Here is a 22986-nt window from a genome sequence, read left to right as displayed (position 1 = left end):
ATCAAATCAAGGAGGATGAGATGATCTGAGTTTGTGGCACGCATGAGAGAGATGAGAAACAAACACGAAATTTTAGCATGAATACCAAACAATAGAAGAGACCACTTGGGACGACTACTACTACTACTACATTTCTAACACAAATTACTACGTAAAAATTCCCAAGATCATACGTGTGAAACCCAGTTATCCCTCTTTCAGGCACGTCATTGTCTCGAACTGTCAGATATATTTTGTAAGTTTTAAAAAGCAATTAACTTTGGAAACAACGTGTAGGAGATTTTAACTCCGAGAAGAGGACGGGGATGTGGTTCTCCTATACTCCAAGACTCTTTTCAATTAACAGACATCTGGCAGTCGTACTTACAGCCACCCTAAGACCCAGTTCTGCAACTTCTCTGAGATTCGGGGGCGGATACACAAGGTTAGATTATTAAATGATATCCTTTCGCCTTTCAGCACAAGTATCGCAGAACATTAGCAAATGATTGATACGCTTTGGTGGGGGGGGGGGGGGAACGTAGCTTTGGTTGACCTGTCACGTAAATCTATTCTTCCACAGCTATACAACAATTCTCAATTCTGAGTCGCTTACAGTTTCCTTTTTTCCGTTGTAAAACAACCCGTCGAACAATTGTTACACACGTCTATGCCAAGTTCTCGAAAGTCATACTGAGAGTGTGAGTATTGTGTTGCATGCCAGACGTCATTGTAGTCGGGCGAAAGTCCCAAGAGGGAACAAAACACTGCCCGATCTTCCACCTGGTCTCTTCATGGAAGAGGGCAGTTTAAAGCGAGGGGCAGATGTCTTTCAGACACAACACGTGGGCACACTGTTGCATGTCTACGACAGTCCTACTCGCTTTAGAACAAAACACGTGAACAATGACTCGTTAAGAAAGCGGGTCTGCTCGAAACATAATAATATAAAGATAACGAGGTCTCGAACAGGTCTCGTGGAGGACTGATCAGTTCAAGTTAAAGACCGTTCTTGGGGAGTGAGGGCAGGTGGTAAGTAACCAGGGCAGGTGGTAAGTAACCGAGCAGGTGGGACGCGGGTTCCCGTTTGTTTTTGTACCTAGTTTTTAAAAGGGTTTATCCTCACGTGTCAAGCCGGGCAGGGCGGTTAATGATCTTGCTTAATAATGAGGTGAGGTAGGTTCAATTCGAAGGTCATAAGGTTTTGTACATTTCCTGTTCTTCATCACAATAGTTATTACTTTTTGTACCTGATGTTAAGGAATAAACCACTGCAGACTTCTTAGGGCGCTCCTCACACTCAAAGCTCAAAAGAAAAAAAATACATGCAGGCTTTACAGCAGATGTTCCCCAAGTGTGATCAGCAGGGTCCCTGGACACATTCAGGTGGTCATGTGAGTAACTGGGATTACAAAAATGTATAAAATAATACTGATAAAACTACAGACGTTGGTTGGGACGTGGTTAAACGTAAAATTGTGTTCATAAGTTTTTGCAACAATTCGTTGCGTCATCGTCTAGTGATAGCATATATTTTGTCCAGGATGCTTAAAATTCATTCATGAGAGAGATCTCTTCTATCCCTGGCCAATATACGATTGCAATCGTGCGGTGAGCGGATGTGACTGCCCGCTACTCTTTGTTCACATCAGGATCGTCCTTGGTTGTGCTAAAATGTATCTTGAGTGTGTTTGTCCTCATAGTTGATCCAGCCAGTCACGCAAAATAAACCTCGAATTAAAACTATTTTTTCCCTTTTTTCCTTACCCCTCCAAGTCGCCGCTTCGGTAACGTTACATTTGGGATCGAATGAGTTGTTTGTTGAATTTAAATTCATGATTGCTTGTGTATGGTTATGTAGGTTTAAATCAAACTATTTTCAGGAGAATCGCATTACAATACCGTAGATGCGTGTACATGGTCAACGCGTATCCATTTCGAAGACCTACTAAACGGGTCGATATCTGTGCTATCTACAGCTTTATAAGAACATCGGCTGGCCAGCATTATCTTCAGCGTTCCCTGGAATTCTGTTAAGGCGCAATAAGTATACACTACAAGAACGTCAATCGCCAAAGCTTTTTCGTACCTGGTCTCCTTGAAGTACGTTACAATGAAATACTAACGAACCTGCCAGATGCCTACTTTTTAAACAATCACGCCCGGCACGCCTTCAACAAGAAAGGTTTCCAGGAAATGTAATGGACTTTGTCAAGTCCTAAAACAAAGTCCAGTGAATACGACATGAAAAACGATTAATAAAAAAGTACGTACAGCGGTTGCCTGCCGTCCTTGGAAGGCCGAACGAAAAGCCGTCTAGGAGCAAGAGACGAAGTGTTCTTTCCTAAATAATAACTAGACAATGGCGGATATTCTAAATTTAGACCAGACGAACTCTGCTAGCGCGTTTGTGGCGGCTCACAAATAAGGTCCAGTGCCTCACGACACACGAAAATACGTGCATAAATGAAGTTCGTATTATTATCATATTTTGTTATACTTCATACTGAACGTTTTTAACATGCAAATCCTGTTAATTACAGGAACACGTCATTTGGAAATGTTTATAAATGCCAACGACATAATAAACAATTCAAAGCTTCCCTTATGACTAAGAATGGCGATCCAGAGGCGTATAGTGGGCGACTAGGTTCGCACCCACCTCAATATCAGAGTGAAGTGAGTGCAAAGTTTCAGGCTCTGACATCCTTAAACGTAGTAGTGCATAAATACAAAGCCGTGCTATATTTACTGCCTGAAATATCAATATCTGGACAGCACCAATTAAATAAAACAGGGCTAAAAAAGATCTGTGCCGTTTTGTGACCCAATAAAATTAGTATACACGCATTTAAAATTAAAATGGTCTGCACACTGAGTCACAGATTTAAAAATTCTGAATGCATCTCTCACTAAAATGGCACAATGAAAATACCTGAAACGCAGTTGCACGCCACACTTAATTAGACTCGTAACTACGTAAAACGAAAGGAGGAAGTTGGAAGTTGATAATGTACAGAAACTCGAAACATTCACATTATGCTGGAATTTGACTTTCTTCTCGCCAGGACAACGCCGCTGACTTTGAGAAGAAAAATCAGAAGTCATCTTTAGAATCCTTCAAACAAGGCGACCCAGCCGTCCTCCCCCTAACAGATGAACACAACTATCAGTGGCGTTCCTAACTCCACCCCCATCTTACTACTCATGGCCAAGTGTTCCTTCTTGAGGTTATTTACAGTTACTAGGCGTCAGCTACTTTAACCTACCCATTCCTTCAACCATTTCATGGAATTCGGGTTGAGGTTTTGTTACCATCATAAACAACACACATTCTAACTTAACCAAAGCAAATGAACGCCATACTGAAGAAAGAACTTGTAAAAAATTGTGTTACGTGGGATTTAGTGACGAAAGGAATACACTAATTTTATAAATAAATTCAATTCCACATACGCTATTTATTTACTGGGAGTAAAAGATAAACCATTCTTCCTCGAGATCTACACAAACTAATGATATCATAAAAAGTTGAGATTCCTTTTTGGAAGTTGAAGGCCAGTGAGCCAATGAACTTCTCATGAAACTGCCGTGGGCAAATAACCTGCATCATTCGGTATTCGAGTAGTATTGTACCTTGGCGAATAAATAAAGTATAAAACCAATGTTCCTTATATGGCCCGCAGCATATCCGTAGAAAACATCTCTTAACCTATAATGGAACATGTTATGTTGACAAAACATCAAGATTACTGCCCTGGTATGGTTTATCAGTAAAATGTTACAGGTGCTAGGCATAAAAGATAAGAAAACAAATTTAAAACCATCAGTTTCTGATGTTGACTTCTTGACCGACTTACGTTCCTCAGATAATTTGAAATCACTTGCAGGACCGACGAAAAAGTCACAACGGCAAATTCTTACATAAGGAAGCAGTTTAAGTCATGAACACATTGCTTAAAGTATCCGCAATCAAACTGCAATCCACAATCCGCATCTTATTCAATTTTTAAATTAATTTTATCAAATATATGCATGCTATACAGAACCTACTTATGAACATCACTACAAAATAATACTTCAACATACCTTTCTCTTCACTTTAGCTTGTGTTCCAATCTTAAGAAATCTTGTCAGAGCTGAAACTATGACATTCCCACGGGAACATTTATCCGTTCCATTCATTTTCACAGCAAGAGCGAAGAACTGAGTCCTAATTAGCAAACGAACTTTGACGACCGCGGACACAGTCCAATTAGCAGAACTAGAAAGCAACCTTTTGCTTCAATTTCCTCCCGTGTCTTTTTCACACGTGCATCACAAGTTTACTCCACCCCGGCAGCGACCATTAGGAAACAGCTTAGCCTCGCCCGCCAGTCAGTCAGTCAACGGCCTTTTCCCGCCACTCCAAATTGGGAAGAATTAATAATTTACAACATTCCTGTGAGTTCCAGTTTAATCACTAGCATTTCTCCAGCTCAAAACTAACACACCTACTTCTGCAACCACAGCGCTAATATTTTTGTTGTGTATTTCGTTATAACAGAACAAATTCAACCAGCACAAACAACGCTTCCTTCCTCACAGCCAACCAACGACTGTTACACAGCCACTACCCGTCCCGCTGCAGCGCAAGTTCTTTGCTCTGATGACGATTCAAACTGCAGCCAATGGGAACGCTTCACACAGTCTCCCGCCCAAACAACATGTCTGCTGCTCAACTAGACAGGGCAAACCGCCTGGGGGGAGGGGGGAAGAGAGAAGGAGAGAGAACGAGCCGCCAGAAACAGACGACAATTACATACGGTAGTGAACGCTACACCCCATTTTGCTACAACCTGAACATAGTAAACGCGCGTAACACGTGCTCTTGTGCAGGAACGGAGAACAACAATGAATTTACCTTCTTGTTTAACCTTTTGCGAAATAATAAACAGAATTGTCATTCTTTCTGAATCACACTAAACTCCAGCGCTCGTCACAAAATCGAAAATAATTCATGCGGTCGCTGTGTTTTTGACGTAAATACGTCCATACGGAAGGGTAATTCGGCAAAAATGTGAAAGGAAAACGTGTAACGAAAATGTGTAAGATCCGTATCAACAAATCGACAATAATGGTTATCTGTTGTTATGTTACCTAGGAAACTTCATCTGTTTACTCGGCATTGTTGTGTTACATTATGCCGTCAACAATCCGCTTTCGTTATTGCGGAAAGAGCTGAGCTGTGAATCGCTTGCAGAAGAAGTGCGTCGTAGACTAGATAATTTTGACATTACATTTCCTAACATTATATTACATTTAGCTATCTTCCTTTCATTGTATTTATTGCTTAAATATAATTTAAATACAGAGACGTATTTACGTCAGATTCTCCGGAACCGTGGTTCCGCTGTCAACTTTTTTATGGCAGTCGACATTCGTATGGACGCTTTTCAGGAGAATGCAGTAATGAGATCAACTTCCTAGTTCATTATGTCTGAGAATGGAAAGTGCTGCACTAGGTTTTCACGTCATCCTTGTAGCACTCAGTCTGAGCAACTTTTGAGTTAATCCTCCTCTCCATAACACAACAGACTAAGAACGGTTCCGTACCTCTGCTTCGTTTATTATCATAATTTTAATATGCTTCGTGCATCGACACAGAAGCGTTTCCACGGTTGACATTTTGGAGTTGTTCATACAGGTATTAAAATTCTGTAAACGGAGTTTTCTGCACTGGACCCGTACCAGCTTTCACAAAATCCGGAAACAAAAAAGTCTTTCGGCAAGAATGCACTCGACTGTTAAAATCAAAAAAGCACAATATTATTTCATTTCCGGGGATGGCGGGAACTACGACGACATACGAGCACTGCACAAGCCATCTCAGGTTGCTACTCCACGTGTTTTTTGTCTGCTGATTGCACAATATGTCGAAAGCAAGCGACGCATTCTTTCAAGACTCCATTACTACTCATGTTCATGTTAAATGGACCTCTAATATTTCTGTAGTAGTCATCAGTCTGAATATTACTCTTCTGGGATGTTGCTGCGTTTAGAATGGTAGAGTTTACCGATGTGTCAGAGGTCCTTATTGCGTCCATTATCGGGGAGGTAATACTCGCGGCCGTGAGAACCTAAAATCTCACCGTTATCAGTTTTGCAAAAACTTAGCACCAAGTACCTGAAGCTAGTACCTGGATAAAGTGGGTATAAATCCTAGAAATTCGGTGAACAAAAAATCAATTTCGTGGAATTTCCCGCAAATGATATTTTTTGACTTCAGAAATAAAAAAGAACACAATTGCCACATGAACGTACAGCCTCGTGATAATTTTACTGAAGCAGTAATCGTACTTTGGTTAAGCCTTTATCCTGGCATCGGCGAATTAAACTGCAGTCCTCATGTAACGTCATTATTTTAACGCGTAGGTTTCTCGTAGAGGTCTAAAACGACAACACAAAGAGCATTTGAAATGAAGTTAAAAACACGATTCGGCCCACTGACCTCACTATGACACACACAAGCCACCTGCGCCAGGGCGTGGCACGCAGAAGAGGTCGCAGCAAGATGGTCTGCAAACCACTATACATAACACGAAATGGCGGGAGAACTACGGTGCGTTGCTCCCTGCAGCACGAGAATGGGCCGCCTGCTACAACTACCCCATCCCATGAGAACGAAAGGCAAGGGTTGGCGCGGGGTAAAGGGATGAACTGCGGTGGTCACGGGAGGTTTCCCCATGTGCGTTCTGACTGGGAAAAAAAACGCAACATCCTCTCAATGACTAGCGTTCCTATCTTGTTTTCAGATAACTCCTTTATAGCGCAGGAGCTGTTTTTATGACTGCGGATTCAGACGGAAGGATCAAGCCAACCTATAACGCACGGGTTCGCTTAACGGTTGCGCTGTCTAGAAAACAAGCTGTATTTAAAAGACAAATTTGCAACAAAAACATGTCCGTCGCCGGTAACCTGTGTAACCGATCTCCCTTTTAATTTGTTCTTGGTTATTTGCTGGGCGCCAGTGGACCTCTTGTGTCCACGAGAGATGGTTGCTCAGGGTAGCTCCAGCCGATAGAACACGCCGTCTGTACACTCAGGTTAGTGTAACGGCCGGACTCACAATGACGCAGCGGACGCTCGGACTTATGACACAATTGTAAGTTTTCAACAAGCCCAGATTTATTGTTATAAATTGAAATTAAATTGTACACAAGTGTTCACACTGTCTATATTACTTACTAAATCACACAAGTACACTTCTTCACCTCGCCTCTGCCGATGTATGCATTTCCAATGTATTTTATCAAATTTGTTATAAATTTTGGTAGTTATCGAACTTAGTACAATTTCCAATATAAAGGCCGAATTGTGGCTGAGCAGTTTGCCACCGACTTACTTCATGTCCAAAAAGGGAAGAGCCTAGAAGCATCTGCACACACGACTAAAAACCCTCGGCTCTCCAAAACCAGGGGTACCTGCAGCACATCCTTGCTTTTTGATTGTATCCCCTAATTTTGGGACCCACGCCTAAATTTTGTAACAAAGGGGTCTCAAAGGCCATCGGTCAACCCCGTTATTACAGATAGTGCCATTAGACATTGCCCTACCTTAAGATTTAACAATAGGGCTTAGATCTTAAGCGAAATGCTATACAAAAGAGGCCTTCCGTTAATGTACCTTCTTTTGTCTTCACCAACAGAAGTGTTACAGGGGCATGTTTACAATAACATGTCGCCAATAGATCAACTAACTTATGAATAGATACATTAAACTAATATAAAGTAAATAAACCTTATCAGCTGAGGATTCGGACGACTACAACTGATAAACGTATTAGGTACTGAAATTATGCAACATCAAATAAGATTCAGAAAAGCAAATGGAAATCACAGAATATTTGAATTAATTTACCTCGGTCTGCATGTGAACCTGTCAGAGTCCTGGATTTAATAACAATTCCTGTGCAAATGCACCTCGCACTATGAACATTCTGAGGCAGTACCAAATTTTGAATAGAAGCGAACCGATAAACAGATCAGATTGTATGTGAGATGATTTTTCTAAAGTTAGCAGCCTACATCGTAAACACTCGTATCAACTACACAGCCAACCCAAACAACTGGTTAACATTCATCGGAACCCATAAAGAATGTTGCCATGTTGTGAGTCAGTCGTGTTCAACGAAGTACTGCGCTGCTGGGGGCTTTAAATAGACATCCGTCTCTTCTGTCATGAGAAACTTCACTTTCCCTAACACGAACACCTTAGAGCAGGTTTTGGCGCCATCACAGTAACCCAGAACAACAAACTTCCGTACACAACCATCCAATAGCTCCAGACTCCAGGGATTTACTAGGACTTCGGCTGGATCTACAGGCGGTGGGGGAAACTGGCGAGACAAGGGAGGGATAATGTGTCTGCAGAAGGGGGAGCTCAGGATCAAGACAGAAACGAAGAGATGCTCTATCTCACTTCCCGTGTCCTACAGGCACGTGCTGCTTGTATTGTTTCTTTTTGGAATTCTTTTTTTAATGTCGGTTCGCAAGTTCGTCGCGCCATGATGGTGTGGGGACGAGGACGTCGTTGTCATTCCTGAGACTCCCTAGCCTGCCGGCAGGCCGGCCTGACTGACTCACCGTCTGCTTGCACGACAGCCGGGCTATTTATGGAGGACGCCAAAGGATCATTCACCTTTACGCTTGCAATATAAAACATACAGACTGCGCGTTAGTCAAATTATTGTTGCCCAACGACATGACGGCGAAGCTGAGGATCTTCTGTAGTGTTGCTTCAGTTTTGCGTACTGACCGACCACACATAAGAAGTCCTTGGTTCGTACATTGCAATTTCATTGTCACGTCGATCATGTGTACTCTTAAGCACAGAGGACGTTGGGACTTGTAAGTTATATTGCATACCGTCAAACTTGACGGGAATTGAACTTGTGGTCTAAATAAAATGTGAACACGTCTTCTCGACGACTGAAGCCAGTTTCCCGTCAAACGCACCAGCACAAAACTGACCGCGTGACTCCAGACTGGCGAAAATATTAGGTGTGGAAGTTATTGTGACAGAAGTGTTCCGAGCATGATCATCTGTGATGAATACGTTTTTCAGTCACTGTCTTCGAGTCGCATTGATCCAAACTAAAAACGTGTTGCATTTCAGGCTATAAAAATTTATAAGCATGTGTGGTACCCCAGACCGGACAGGTCATAGGTGGATGAGGACGAAAATAAGGACCTTGTGGGAGCGATATTCTGCCGACGAGGTCTACATAGTAGGGAGACTAAGTAGCCTCTTGCTTGCACAATCGTCGTTACGAACACAATGAGATTACTAACACCATTCTGCGTGTCCAATGAAACAGGCCTCGTCCTTTGGACTATACCCACGGGGCCACTGACGGCGCTAATGAAGAATACGTGTGTAAAGAGAAATCATTTATACCTCTGCAGAAATATAATCCTTGACCTGTAGGGTAATCGGATATTTAAGATTTTTTAATCACCCTCTCCAGCTACAAAACAAGAACAAATAATGACGAAGTAGGCTTGCGTAAAGCTATTTCATCCGCTGGTTAGCTGGCCTGTCGAAACATTCTGGTTTCCTGTTAACAGAGGCTACGAAACACGTAGGATCCATATCGACCGACACGGCAGATTACAGCTTTGCCGCCTACATACGCGTTCCTGACCGAAATGTGAAAGGCCACTCGGAACCGAATATAAGTGTGACAGAGACCGGGGCCTTCTGTGTTTCACATGATATCGTGTTTCCAAGAAACGGCGCACTAGAAGTAACACTTCTTCAGACAAATCTTGATCAAACCAGCGTACACATTGCACCAACAAATTAACTAAACGCTTGCCTAACAAACATCACCATACAGTGTTACTGGTTATCCTAAAAACCCATCGACTTATTTGGAATAAAATCTTGTACATATCTCACTCTTACGACAAAGGTAAGATGTAAAATCTGGGAAGAATCTGTGACATCTACTTTGCTCTACATGCTTCATCTGTACGTATAAACTAAAAAGATTTATAATTTAATAGACACACGCCTTACAGTGCACAGTAAGGAGGGCCTTCGTCGAACGTAATTAGTAATTTGTAAGATCTGAGGATTTCCCAGCGGTGAGTATGAAGATTTCTGTCTTCTGGGTTGTTGCGCTGTGTAGACTGGTTGATGTTTACCAACGTTTCAGAGGTCATACTGCCTCCGTCATCAGGGCGATTCTTAGTATGAAGATTTCTGTCTTCTGGGTTGTTGCGCTGTGTAGTCTGGTCAATGTTAACCAACGTTTCAGAGGTCATACTGCCTCCGTCATCAGGGCGATTCTTAGTATGAAGATTTCTGTCTTCTGGGTCGTTGCGCTGTGTAGTCTGGTCGATGTTTACCAACGTTTCAGAGGTCATACTGCCTCCGTTATCAGGGCGATAGAAGATTCTGTCTTCTGGGTTGTTGCACTGTGTAGTCTGGTCGATGTTTACCAACGTTTCAGAGGTCATACTGCCTCCGTCATCAGGGCGATGAAACGTTGGTTAACATCGACCAGACTATACAGCGCAACAACCCAGAAGACAGAAATCTTCGTAATTGGTACTGACAAAATCCGTTCTTACCTTATTTGTTTATTTGAAGTTAACGACACTATCAAAAGGTCAGGTTATATAGCGTCGAATTAATGAGCCCAGGACGTGAAAATAATCAACAGCAACCATATTTTACACAGAACTAAGTTCACTGGAAATATTTAACACGCATATCTGTTTACAAAAATATCACGGCCATATATTGAGCTGCATCCACCTCATAAGTCTGCACAGCAGTGACAATGGAAATTATAATGGAAAATTAGAAATCTTCTGTCAGGGGGTACCGAATGGAATGACACAAATATAATAATAATTTCTACTTCGATTGAAACACGAGACGCCAACCCCTTAACATAATTTCTCTGCCTGATTCCATGTGTTCTGCACTATGGAAATAAAGTCAAGACGCAGAATCACAAATATCCGCACCAGAACTTCCTGAAGCATGAGCTGAGAAGCGCCATAAGATACGCTCAGCTGCAGATATAATACATTTCTATTTCGGCCGAGACGCCCGCGATGCGACCATTCACCTCGCATATATTATTCAATCGCAAGTCAAAACACCAACACACTTTCGTGCCTGGTTACTGAAACTTCACAACTTATACGCAAAAACTAAACGTAAATACGCGGCTGTTACATCGAGGTATTTGTGTTTCGACTACGGCTGCTGGTCCGAACACCATTTAGCGCATTTTACACATTATAACGCACATGTGTAGTCCTATAAGTTTTGTATTGAGACTGTAAGACATCATAACCCAGAAGACCACAGTAAAATTTTCATCGACGTGAAAACCTGAAATGTATAAATGTTTGGAAGGAAACCTCTTCGAACTATGGGACTACTTGTAATCACACACGTGAAGAACTCTGATCACAAAACTGTCAAATGAACACAACACCATAAAAAATTAAACTCAATTTAAATAATTTCGTAACACGTTCTTTATCAAGTACTTCGTGGTATAGAGTCCTTCTTGGAAAGCTAACAGTCGCTCAGCTCGTATATAAATTCCCTGCCTAACATGAAACTCGAAGGTTCATAACCTCGTTCAAAACAGCCGGTCATCAGAACCTGTCCTGATCCAGATAAACCCACTCCACACCCCCAAGTTCCACTTAAGATACATTTCAACATTACTATCCCATCCAGGCATTCGTTCCCATATCCTACATGCTACATGCCCCGCCCATCCGATCAGTTTAATAGTCTTTGGTGAAGAGTACTAACCATGAAGTTAATTTTATAATAATAAGTAGAAAAGAATCCTTATTCGGGAGCGCACTGCCATCTGAACAAGTAAATACCACAGAAGTGAGTCGAATTTCGGGTCTAGGCTATAAATGTAAGAAGGCGTTGGTAGAATTACGTCGCTCCATGAACAAAGAAGCCTCGTGCAGAGAGCAGGCTCCAAAATTTCTAAAATACTGAAGTAATCAATTTCATGAGACGAATACAGGCCACCAGGCTACCCCTAGAACACTGCTAACATCATCACAACTGTTATTAACGTGTAGGATTTGAGGTTTTCACGGCGGTGAGTCTGAAGATGGCTGTCTTCTGAAATTAATATATTTAGTAAGTTTGAGAATACGTATCTGTCAGCATTCCCATTTTGCTGTCAAATGGCGATAACACGAAATGCTACCCTTTCGCCACAACAAAAAGTCAATTTCTGTGCGTGAAGAATCTTCAACTTATTCGTGAAGTGTTGTGAACTGGTTTTGTTTCTTCACAACAAAGGCGATGTCTCATTCCTCCAGCCCTCAGAGAGTCTATTCTAAGACACCGGATGTGACCTTTCACTAGAGGCTTGAGGCTCGAGGCTTGATGGGAAGAGCTAATGCATTTGTACCAATAAAAATACAGTGCAACGCTTGAGAAATGCTCCCTGTCTGCATTCCAAGACAATGACGATGACGAATTTAAATTCCTCAGTGTGAGCATTTGCTACGATTAACGTCTGTCGTGGAGATGCTTACAACAGTGGGTTGAATGACAGGTTTACAGCTTCAGTTGTAAAATTGGCCACACATTTGGTTCAACGGTCTGTGACCAAAAGCGTGACAGAAAGTTAGCAGTGGGTAAACCCATTATAGGCCTACGAACAAACATTATGGTAGATGTTCCTTGCCTTACGCACATTCGACAAATACGTTTCGGAATTGGATCTACTGCCCTTTTCAGGGGAATAGTTGTTATTCTACAGAAGATATGTTTTTATTTCTTAAACGCGTCCGCAGGTAAAAGCTGAAAAATGAACCTGTTCGCTTCGCCATGTCTGTACGTATGTACCAATTCGAGAACCGTTGACTGCATTATCATAAAACTAAGGTCAACTGCAGATCAAATATCAAAATAAACAATATCAAATGTCAGTCTTATGGTAATCACATAAAGACTAGAGTAAAGATAACTTCCGAAACATTGAGTAACATTTATCTAATACAGGCGTACCTCAGAAAATGGACAACAACAATTTCCCAACATTAACTAATGAGGACAAAGTCCCATGCACAAATGAGGTTGTTGGCGTTGTCATCGATTTATTCACCTGGAAAAGAATAGAGAATCTTTTTCAGCTCTTGAGTAGATGGTCGGCCTTACTTTTCACAGAAACTTGTAAAAATACACTATGAAATCAATATCGGCTACACACACAGAGAGAGCCTTATTAATCTTTCAGAAGCTATTGAGTGCCCTTGTTCTCGATCGCTCAAACTTTATACGTGGTTCCTACGCAACGCAAACGACCGCAGACATAATTTATGACAAACAATGAGTGACAAATGACACCGCTTCTGTGAGCGATTTCATATCCTGGCCAATAAATGACACGGCAGCTTACAATGAATATGCGGCAACAGACTGGCGTGGTATCATCTACACTTTATTACATCGAGTGACTAGAAACTTAATATAGGAGAAGTCTAAAAATAAAATTTTAGATCATTTAAACTAACTTCGTACGATCTAAATTAATCTTTCTGTTTACGTCGTTAATTATTTCGACAAAAGTAATTCAACATTAACGTAAAACATTTTTAATTCTATGCCTGTATGGGCACCAGAAACATTTCATGTTGTTATAAACTTAATAAAACTCTGCTAAGATGAATAGACACAGCCACAGCGTATCGGTGATGATAAAGAGTAACATATGTAAGATTTGAGGTTTTCACAGCGGTGAGTATGAAGATTTCTGTCTTCTGGGTTGTTGCGCTGTGTAGTATGGTCGATGTTAACCAACGTTTCAGAGGTCATACTGCCTCCGTCATCAGGGCGATGAAGATTTCTGTCTTCTGGGTTGTTGCGCTGTGTAGTATGGTCGATGTTAACCAACGTTTCAGAGGTCATACTGCCTCCGTCATCAGGGCGATGAAGATTTCTGTCTTCTGGGTTGTTGCGCTGTGTAGTATGGTCGATGTTAACCAACGCTTCAGAGGTCAAACTGCCTCCGTCATCAGGGCAATGAAACGTTGGTAAACATCGACCATACTACACAGCGCAACAACCCAGAAGACAGAAATCTTCATACCCGTCGCCATGACAACTTGAAATCTCACGATACGGAAGACAGATCCACTCGAATTTCAGCATCAACACTGTCATAACTATAACAGAAGGACCTCCAGCTTTATTTCTTAAGAATACTGGATAACAGTTTGTGAAGAGAGAAACTTTTATTGGGTGTTTTCTAAGAGTTCTTTAACTTTTTCATTTTCCAATAGACCGTTACGTATATGTTGTTCCCTCTGTTGTATTTTCGAAATGAGGTCGTTTTAACAAGCGACTGTACAAACTTGTGCTTGTCCATCAGTTTTTTCTGCGTCTGCTACAAACACCGACCCTTCCAAATGTGTACAGAAGACTGTTACAAAGCGAACAGTGAGCGTGCTGCTTTCTACGAGTTTAAACCAGCGTTGTAAAACAGGCGGCCAGCGGGCCACATCCGGCCCGAGACCACTTGCAACCAGGCCTCCGAAATTATCTGTTAATGTCTTACTTGTCATTGCAAGTTTATCTGTTTTCTTGAATCCGAAGAATTCAAAAAAAATCATGATGTTTATTTCGTCTGTGGCCTATTTTAAGATCTTATCTCGTTCGTTTGACTGGAGCGGCTGGCCAAAAACCTGACATAGGATAGCCAGTCTTCAGGCAAGGATTTAAACAAAGAAACTCCCCGAATAAAGCAGGAACGCTAACCACTCAGGGCTGTGTCCGGCTGACAGGATCATATAAAGTGTCAGGTAAAATGCTGTTAGGATATTTGGGCTTCGTTCCGAAAAAATGCCACATCCATTTGCATGGCGATAAATCTGCTAGCGAATGATTGATGAAACGGGGAACGACACGTAGCTCGTTTGTGTTATAAACCATTCCCCTTCAATATGTTCGGGAATTTATCGCGAATTTCGCCACTCATTTCTATCGAGCGCTCGTAATAAGTCGATCACGACTGACCTACATATACACACATAGTTTATTTAACGATGTTTTCGGTATCTGCACTATACAGAGTCGGATGAGAGGGTAACAGTGAGTAATGAATTGGAAAAGATCTGGAGAGAAGTGGTCGTGGCCTAATTTAAGGTACTATCCCAGAATTTACCTGGACGGACTGAGGAAAACGACAACTTATCTTATACAAACTGAAAATTTTCAAGGCGGTAAGAGTTATTGTAGGTTGTGATACTGTGTGGTCTTATATGTGTTGCTCCTAAACGTCGGCAATCATCGACAATCCTGAACGAATCACCATAACCATCACAGCAATAAAATATTAGACAATCAAATATATGATTTTCAATTAACTATGTTATTAATTCTTAATTCGGTGTTCAAGAATTTCCGTTAATTTGAGATTCCATGTCAATTTTCACCCAAGATTGTCACGTCATCCCATAAAGTAACATTTTCGCTTGAACAGAATTTACTGTAGGTCTAAAGAAAGTGCCTTTCTCCGTTATGCAAGAGCCTGTATCCATAATATTTTGAGTTTGTAACACAGCCTCTTTATTACAACATTTCCTTTTTGCGGCAAAAGGTCACCCACCACTGATCCCACGACAGACTGCAGCCGATATAACCTTCCGACAGTGATACGTAAGATCACGTCTTATTCTAACTGTCAGGATACCTACACATGCCATTTCATATAAACATTGCAACATACTAAGCAGAAAGTACGCGTAGGAATGTTTCCTGTTTTAAGTACACACATATACGTATACTCGGAAAACACACCTATGTCAGCCTTCAGCTCAAAATAAATACAACAAAAACGTCAGAAGATTATAAGAAACCTCAATCCAAGGTTCTGTTCACACGTCTCATGTGAGAACACACGCGAAAGGTGGAAGGCAAAAAATGTTTTCATAAGACAGTGCTAGGGGTAAGCAGAGGAGGGGGGCGACAATTTTTGGCAGGAAAATGGAAATTTATACGCATATGCCCATACGTAACCAGACCTTCCGCAGTTATATATTAACGCACCCTGTCAAGACGGAATGGTGGAATCTCAGATCTCGAATGAAACAGGCGACCTCAAGATAGTGAGGGTAGCTGAGAATACTGGACAGGTAGGATTTGAGGTTTTCGCGGCTGTGATAATGTCTGTCTCCTGTCTGGTAGAAGTTTACCATCGCTGGTAAAACTCACCTTAATACTGAACAAATCTACGCGGTACCGGACATCCGATTCATACGGTAGTCCATTCTGGGGGTTGGAGGGGGCGATAAGTCTTCAAATAAATGGCGGGTCTCGGTAATTCAAGTTTCTTTAAGGGACCGGAACGTGAAGCTGGCCACTCACAGCCATCACGCGCCAAAGTTACGAATGCGTGGAGTTATTCTTCCACTCCACTCCCACAAAACATCTTTATAACATCACAATACGTTTTTAATTTAAATTCCACAAAGTGTAGACAGGCCTATGGGGTACGTGAATGAAGATATCATTATTTTCCAAGTGCGACCTCACTATCCCACCTATCCATAAAACGGAAATAGAAAAAGGTCTGCCCACTCGCGTTTTAGAAACAACAAACACGCGGTGTGAGTACTGTGTCACATTAAAGCGCTCACTTAAAATCAGACACTGCCAAAAATTGAAGAAAAGTTGAACTATAGGATATTTACAAATCATGCCAGAGCAAGGCATCGTTAAAGATAAAGACGGGGAGGGTAAAAGCAAATATATTCAGAGAGAAATGTTCCGAGACGTTTCCCCCTCGTCAAACGTCCCTTGATTCAGCAGCATGCACTACAGATTTGTAGACCCGCCCGCATATATCACTGCGGTGTGCAGACGTCGTCCTTAACGTACTAGCACGGAGTACTAGCACAGAGACCTGGCATCGGAGGGCGGCAGCTGACCTCATTCAATCTGTACGAAGCCTTGGCAAATTCGACGTCCGCCCTGTTACGTCATACACTCCCCGACAGATGCCGGTTCCACTACCCCTCTACTGACGTCTCGGAGCGCGCTTTCGCGTTGTACGCAGACGTGGAGTATCTACGTCAATGTTTTCAAGAGGGCGATGAAAGCGGGGAAGCGCGGAGTAACACCAAGATGCATCAAAATGTATTACACTAAACAGACGGAGATTTTTTTTTATATTTACTGGGAATATAACTGAGCTGGTATTGACTATATTTTGTATCAGTTTTGAATGCAATCTTAATTTTATAATCAGCATAATGATTACCTGTTTTGTGCTTGTCATTCAAAATTGTTCCTCGTTTCTTACTATTACTGAGAATACTAAGCTGTTATATGATGATAATAAAATCAGGGCACGGTATTCTTCTGAACAAAAAGAAAACTCAAAAGTGTGGTCTACGTGTCGCGATTACTAGCGACAACCCAAGCAAATAGCCTATTTGCAGAACCAGCAAAGTTGATAAAGCGAAATGAGAATGTGCTTAGGTGATCCGCGCCCTGTGTTAACTTCCGAGAAGAAGGAAATGCTGATGGTTGCAGCATTCGTCCGTCTACCCAATACCCACAAAACGCAACAATTTTTCATGCCAGTTCGTCGGATGCCCAGACCTGCCGAGGAAGATGGTGGCTGTTATGAGACAGAGAAGACTTTATCGACCGTCTTCCTAACACTATAAGGTACTGTAGGGTACGGACACATCAATAAAGACCATGTTCTCTATCGCTTGCACGTGGAGTCAGTATAGAAGCGTGGGAGTTGGTGACGCAAAGCTATATAATTACGCCCGCACTGAACATTGCATCCTATCAAGATAAAAGACCATTAGAGGCCACATTCTTGAGCCATCATTTACCAAGTGCCTCTTAATTTAGCGCATACACACTTAATTCAACCATGTATGAACACGAGACTGACGTAATAAGGAAGGAAAATTAAAGCCGCAACTTCATTATTATTCCATAAACCACAACCAAGATAATTTCACCGTCAATTATAATTTTCCACAAAATCGTTTGCATAACCATCTGAAGCTGATAATAGTGTAAACAACACTTTAAAATTCAGTCCGTACCGCAAAGAAAACAGCTCAACATTACAAAGATCGGCTTGTTGGAGCAGAGTTGCTTACTGTTATAACAGCTGGTGCATATTGTTACAATTCGTCTTTAATGGATTAAACACGCGATTTATCTAGCCAACATATACGTATTAGAACCTTATAACTTAAACGTCGGTTTCAATTTGCGTAAACTATTCAAAACATTAGGCAGACTTCAAAGCAACTAAATAAGAAACACTTCCTGTGCAATAACTACAAGCGACGTGGAACCACTTCACTAAAAATAAGTTTTACACAGCTGCAATTTTAATATAACTAGATGCCACGAGATATGGCAAAGATCGACTCACAGCCAAAGTTCTTGGGCCCCCGTGAAAAATTATCCCGAGGTGTTGAACATACACGTGAAGGAACTAACATGAATTCGCCATGATTTTTCACCACCGACTGACCGACATACCCATTATTTACTGGACCGTCACTGTAAGCACCCTCAGTTCTGCGATATCATTCATTATCCAATCACAGAGTTTGCCTTCAGGTCCACTGTAAACAGCTGTTAATAACGAGTCATACTCGATATGCTCGACTTTTGTCCCTTTATTACTCTTGAACTCCAATTATTGATATTACATTACGAAACATGTCAACCTAGCATCTATAACAAGTACAGCCATAACACGAAGTTAATCACTTACATACATCGAGATTTAGAATGTGTGGAGCTTTAACTCCACGACACCTAAAGCCTTCAGCAGGTTTCCATTACTGAAAGCGAGAAACAAGCATACACACTAAAAGTGTACTTCTATACATACCGGCAGCCTACACAAATTATAAGATGATCAAAAAATCATGCAAGTTAATTAACTTAAATTGAAGGTGGAGGATGAAGAATGCTAGGTATTCGTAGGAACCTATTCTGTTTAGCGGGGATGAGAATCTCATCATGACAAACCGTTTTGAAATCCGGCTTCCAAAAAATCTGATCACACGGCTTCTACTTATCATTTTCAGCACCATCTCCACAAACAAACAAAAAACACAGTTCTGACCATGTACATAGTAAGAGAATGAACGGAAATTTGTTTGTTTGGATACGACAAACCCCCGTGGACCTACAACGAGAACAAGGAAAGTTTTCGCATTTGCAACATTTAAAACGTGAGCGTGAACTTCTGGAACGAGTGTGATCACGAAAATGTTCATTTCTAGAAGCAAGGTGAGAATATCTTTCATGGAATTTTCGATATTGAATTTTCCTTACACGCACAGCGATAGGAGGTGGCTAAGAACTTTGCATGATGACTGAACAGCTCCCACTTCCTAGTAGTAGGAGTTCACTGACGTCACAAGGGTTTATTTTCTGATGGAGAGAGAGAAAGAGAGAGGGCGAGACGTGGTGGATCCGCCCTTGCACTGACAGACACGCCAACTTATCTGGTCTGTTCAGGAGGTGTCTTTAGTCTAGGAACTATCAAGTTCGCGTTTTACTGTAACATAATATGTAAACTGGCAGGCAAAGAGCGGAAAACTATGATTCCAAATAGCAAAGATAATACATGGTACTGTCAGTGGCTGCCCGTCTATAAGGGCTGCAGAAACCACTATAATTTTTCAAAAACTGAAAAATTTATTTTTTGTGTTTATATAATTTGGATAAGTCCTAGAGTAGTGCCGGAGAAGTCCTGAAGAAGATATGCGGAAGTTCTTTGGGTTGTTTCGGTTACGTCAGACAAGGTTGTTTTGGTTTGCAATGGGTTTGATTGTCCTGGAGAATTTCTAGCGTGTTCATCGGGTGGTCGTGGGGATATCCTGAAGAATTCCTGGAAAAGTTCTTGAGAAATTCTGTATAAGCGGCCAAAAACGCTGGAACGCAGTATATATGCTGCCCATATTAAACAAACTACGAGGCAGATTTAGGCACAATTCGGCAAGGAAGGAGAATGTGGGTGGTCAGTCAAAAATTCAGTGGCACAACTGCAAATATTCTGTGTTGTTTCCAAAAGCCCATCTCTCCTTCACTTGCGTCATCGGACGTCGCCGCCGTTCTTTCTCCCCACTAATCTCATCTTCCCTCACTTGCTGCGCTGACCAGAGGCCACGAAAATGTAACAGAACAGTAAACAGCGATACAGTTCATCACACTATCAACACTTCCGAGCTGTAAATTAAAGCAGAGTTCCGAAAGCAGTCACACAATAAACAAATATTCAATAATACAGTAAGAGGACGGACGTCTGTTAGAAGAAATACAGCAGAATATCTTTTCGACAGGGTCCGGAGTACTGTGACCCCGAAACATGAATCATAAAGTGTTTCTTACCCGATGGCAAGCGCTCAGTATAACATAAAATGTAACAACATATTATTTATTTATTTATTTGTGGTGTTCTGTCTGACGACAGGTCCATATGAACAGGATCCTTCCATCCTTTTCTCGGACTGGGACCTGTTCGTATACGTTCTTGGCAGATGATCCAGAAGTGGTTTGCCATTGCCTTCTTCTGTGTGTGAATGGAGTAATTGTTGGGATGCCACGGAGAAACCGGGGAAGCCCCCGGTGGAAAACTCCGTGTTGCCTAGACCACGGCCTTGCCCAACACAAGTTATAAATTCGGGCACCGCCGGGAATCGAACCCGAAACAACATATTACAAGGCAATAATTGTTACAACATGGAAATAGTATATTTTATTTTACAAAAATGAGGCGATTCCTAATCGAAAACGAACAAAGCCATCGTCCCGAAAATGGAGTTTCTTTTTCGTAGTTCGGTTTTTTTTAAAAATTACCTGAATGAGAGAAAATTTTTCAACAGGCTGTCCTTGACGCAGGAGAATAAACAGGGTCGAAATGCATGTGGATGTACAGTCCAATTAAAAACAATTTCAGCAGAAAGTGCACAATCAAACTGAGAACCGCTGAGATTCGATCAGTGTACATTTGACATTTCCGATCTTGGAATGGCGTCAGGAACACGATCCTGAAATACTGACATAAAGTCAACTGACATTCTGTACAGACCAATTAAAAATGTTTCCTTTCTGTGGGGAGGAGGGCGCGCGCGTAATACCATACGTCAAACTTTCCTTATAAGAGCTCAAAGCTAAACGGTCAACAACAGCATCACAGAGCATACGTTTTGCTACTTGTGCTGTAAGCATTCAAAGCAGATCGATGAAACAAAAGAACAGACCATAAAATAATTTATTCTGTTTTCTTCGACGGTGACCCTATTCTTCAGTTTCGGGCAATCCAAAAGAACTGGTTCAAAGTGGAGAAGAATAAATATTCAAAAGATAAAGACTTATCTTTTTTAATTTTATTTCTAATAGCAAAATGCTTCTGATTAACTCCTCCTCTCCTCCATAGCAACACGTTGTTCTGTACAGTCCGTCCGATTATTGGTGTTCCATTTGGTTGAGATAAAAATTTATCGTAGAGACGCCACACAATTGCACGCCCGATTTCAAATCCCAAATTAATGAGCCAGATTGCTTACCATTAGGACATCCTGACTGGTCTAGCAAACGATATTTAGATAATATTTACTAGTTTGGTCAGAAGAGGTTATAAGTCATACAAAAGTGACTTTCTTTCCGATATTTATCTCAATCCTAAAAAAGCATGAAGTATGTTCTTAGCCTTTTATGTGATCCGAAGGTTCATCACCGTGTTAACAACAGCCATCACTAGACTATATGCTAGACGAAACAAATCTAGTCTACATCCCCCACATCCAATTTATTCTCATTTCAACCAAAATTCGTATTTAGGTAGAAGTTAGGTATTAAATGGTTCTCAGATGGCATCAGCGCAGAAAATTTCCCAATCAATTCTGAGTAGTTCGTATTTTGGGGTGATGGTGGAGTTCTTGGTGCCAGAAAATGCTGGTAGTGCCTCGAGGCAACGCCATTCAATTATCGATTGGCTCATTTTGAGTTTTAAGTTGTTCAAATTTTTGCAAAGTAGCAAACCTCGCGCTCGCTGACTAGTAAAATATACGAAATAAAATCACATACATTAATTTAAATTCATTACATAAAATTTAAAACAATTATCCTTTCATTTATTAAAAGTGTAGTACTGTCGCAAACAAACAGCGTGCAGACCAGTCGCGTATTATTAATTTTCACTGTTTGTGTGCAGTACAGTCATATTAAAATACTCGTATGCAATTCAATTATCGATGGTCGAGTGGCATAAACCTAATTTAACCCTGTGCAATTACATTCATCATACCTTCCACCTGTCCGTTTAAATCCCTCATGCAACACACAACCGTTGATCACCCTAAGATAAGACACACATGTACCAATTAGCTAACCCAGAAAAACCCTGACATGTATCCACCTGCCAAAGCAGATAAACCCGGGTAAAGCAGTGTTGAGACGAATGCCGTTCTCTGATTGAAAGTAAAAATTAATTCTCTCTCCAAACCATGCTACATGCCCCACCTGTCTTCAACAAACATCTGCGCGGAAATCAGTCTTGAAATTATATAATTAGATAACTGACATCAGTTTACTCCAGAAACAAAAATTAATCATCGTCAACATTCGTAAATACAAACAACAATATTGTTTTATATATAGTCCTATTTTGAAATTCAATGATAAACCAGCTTACACATTTTCAAGATTCTATCAGAAACGAGAAACAGCATCTGCGTACAAGACACACCTGGCCATCTCTCTGAATTATTAGCAACTTAACAGCGCTAGTCATCAAAATGACACAAATTCATTGTTGTTGTTTTGTGAGACAAACTCTATTACGAATTCAATTAAGCCAAGCTCGAAGCTTTCGAGCAGCGATCCATAATGCAATTTTGCCCTGTGACCTCTAGACAGCGCGTGACACCTCGTGGCTATACTAGTGCAAATATGATCGACCGCCTC

At 41.3% G+C, this 22986-nt stretch overlaps 1 protein-coding gene across 4 annotated transcripts in view; it reads right to left on the bottom strand.

The window, feature by feature from the left end:
- LOC110834503 (Phosphoinositide-dependent kinase 1) overlaps positions 1 to 22986 on the bottom strand; it is an 85337-nt gene that overhangs the window by 34087 nt on the left and 28264 nt on the right. The window contains exon 1 of one of the 4 annotated variants that reach the window (XM_087350226.1): positions 4069 to 4598. The exons of 2 other annotated variants lie outside the window; for them this stretch is intronic. In XM_087350226.1, coding sequence (XP_087206352.1) covers positions 4069 to 4164 — 96 coding nt within the window. In that variant the 5' untranslated portion in view covers positions 4165 to 4598. Of the gene's footprint in view, positions 1 to 4068; positions 4599 to 22986 lie in introns of those variants that run through there. One more of the 4 variants, XM_022073719.2, reaches the window with a different exon arrangement.

Source organism: Zootermopsis nevadensis, unplaced genomic scaffold, assembly GCF_977971745.1.
Source record: "Zootermopsis nevadensis isolate Lab colony 2312 unplaced genomic scaffold, Znev_1.0 Znev_ptg000017l, whole genome shotgun sequence".
NCBI classification, from domain to species: Eukaryota; Metazoa; Arthropoda; class Insecta; order Blattodea; family Termopsidae; genus Zootermopsis; species Zootermopsis nevadensis.
Note: the sequence above shows the minus strand (reverse complement) of the source record. Positions and strands in the feature narration are given on the sequence as shown.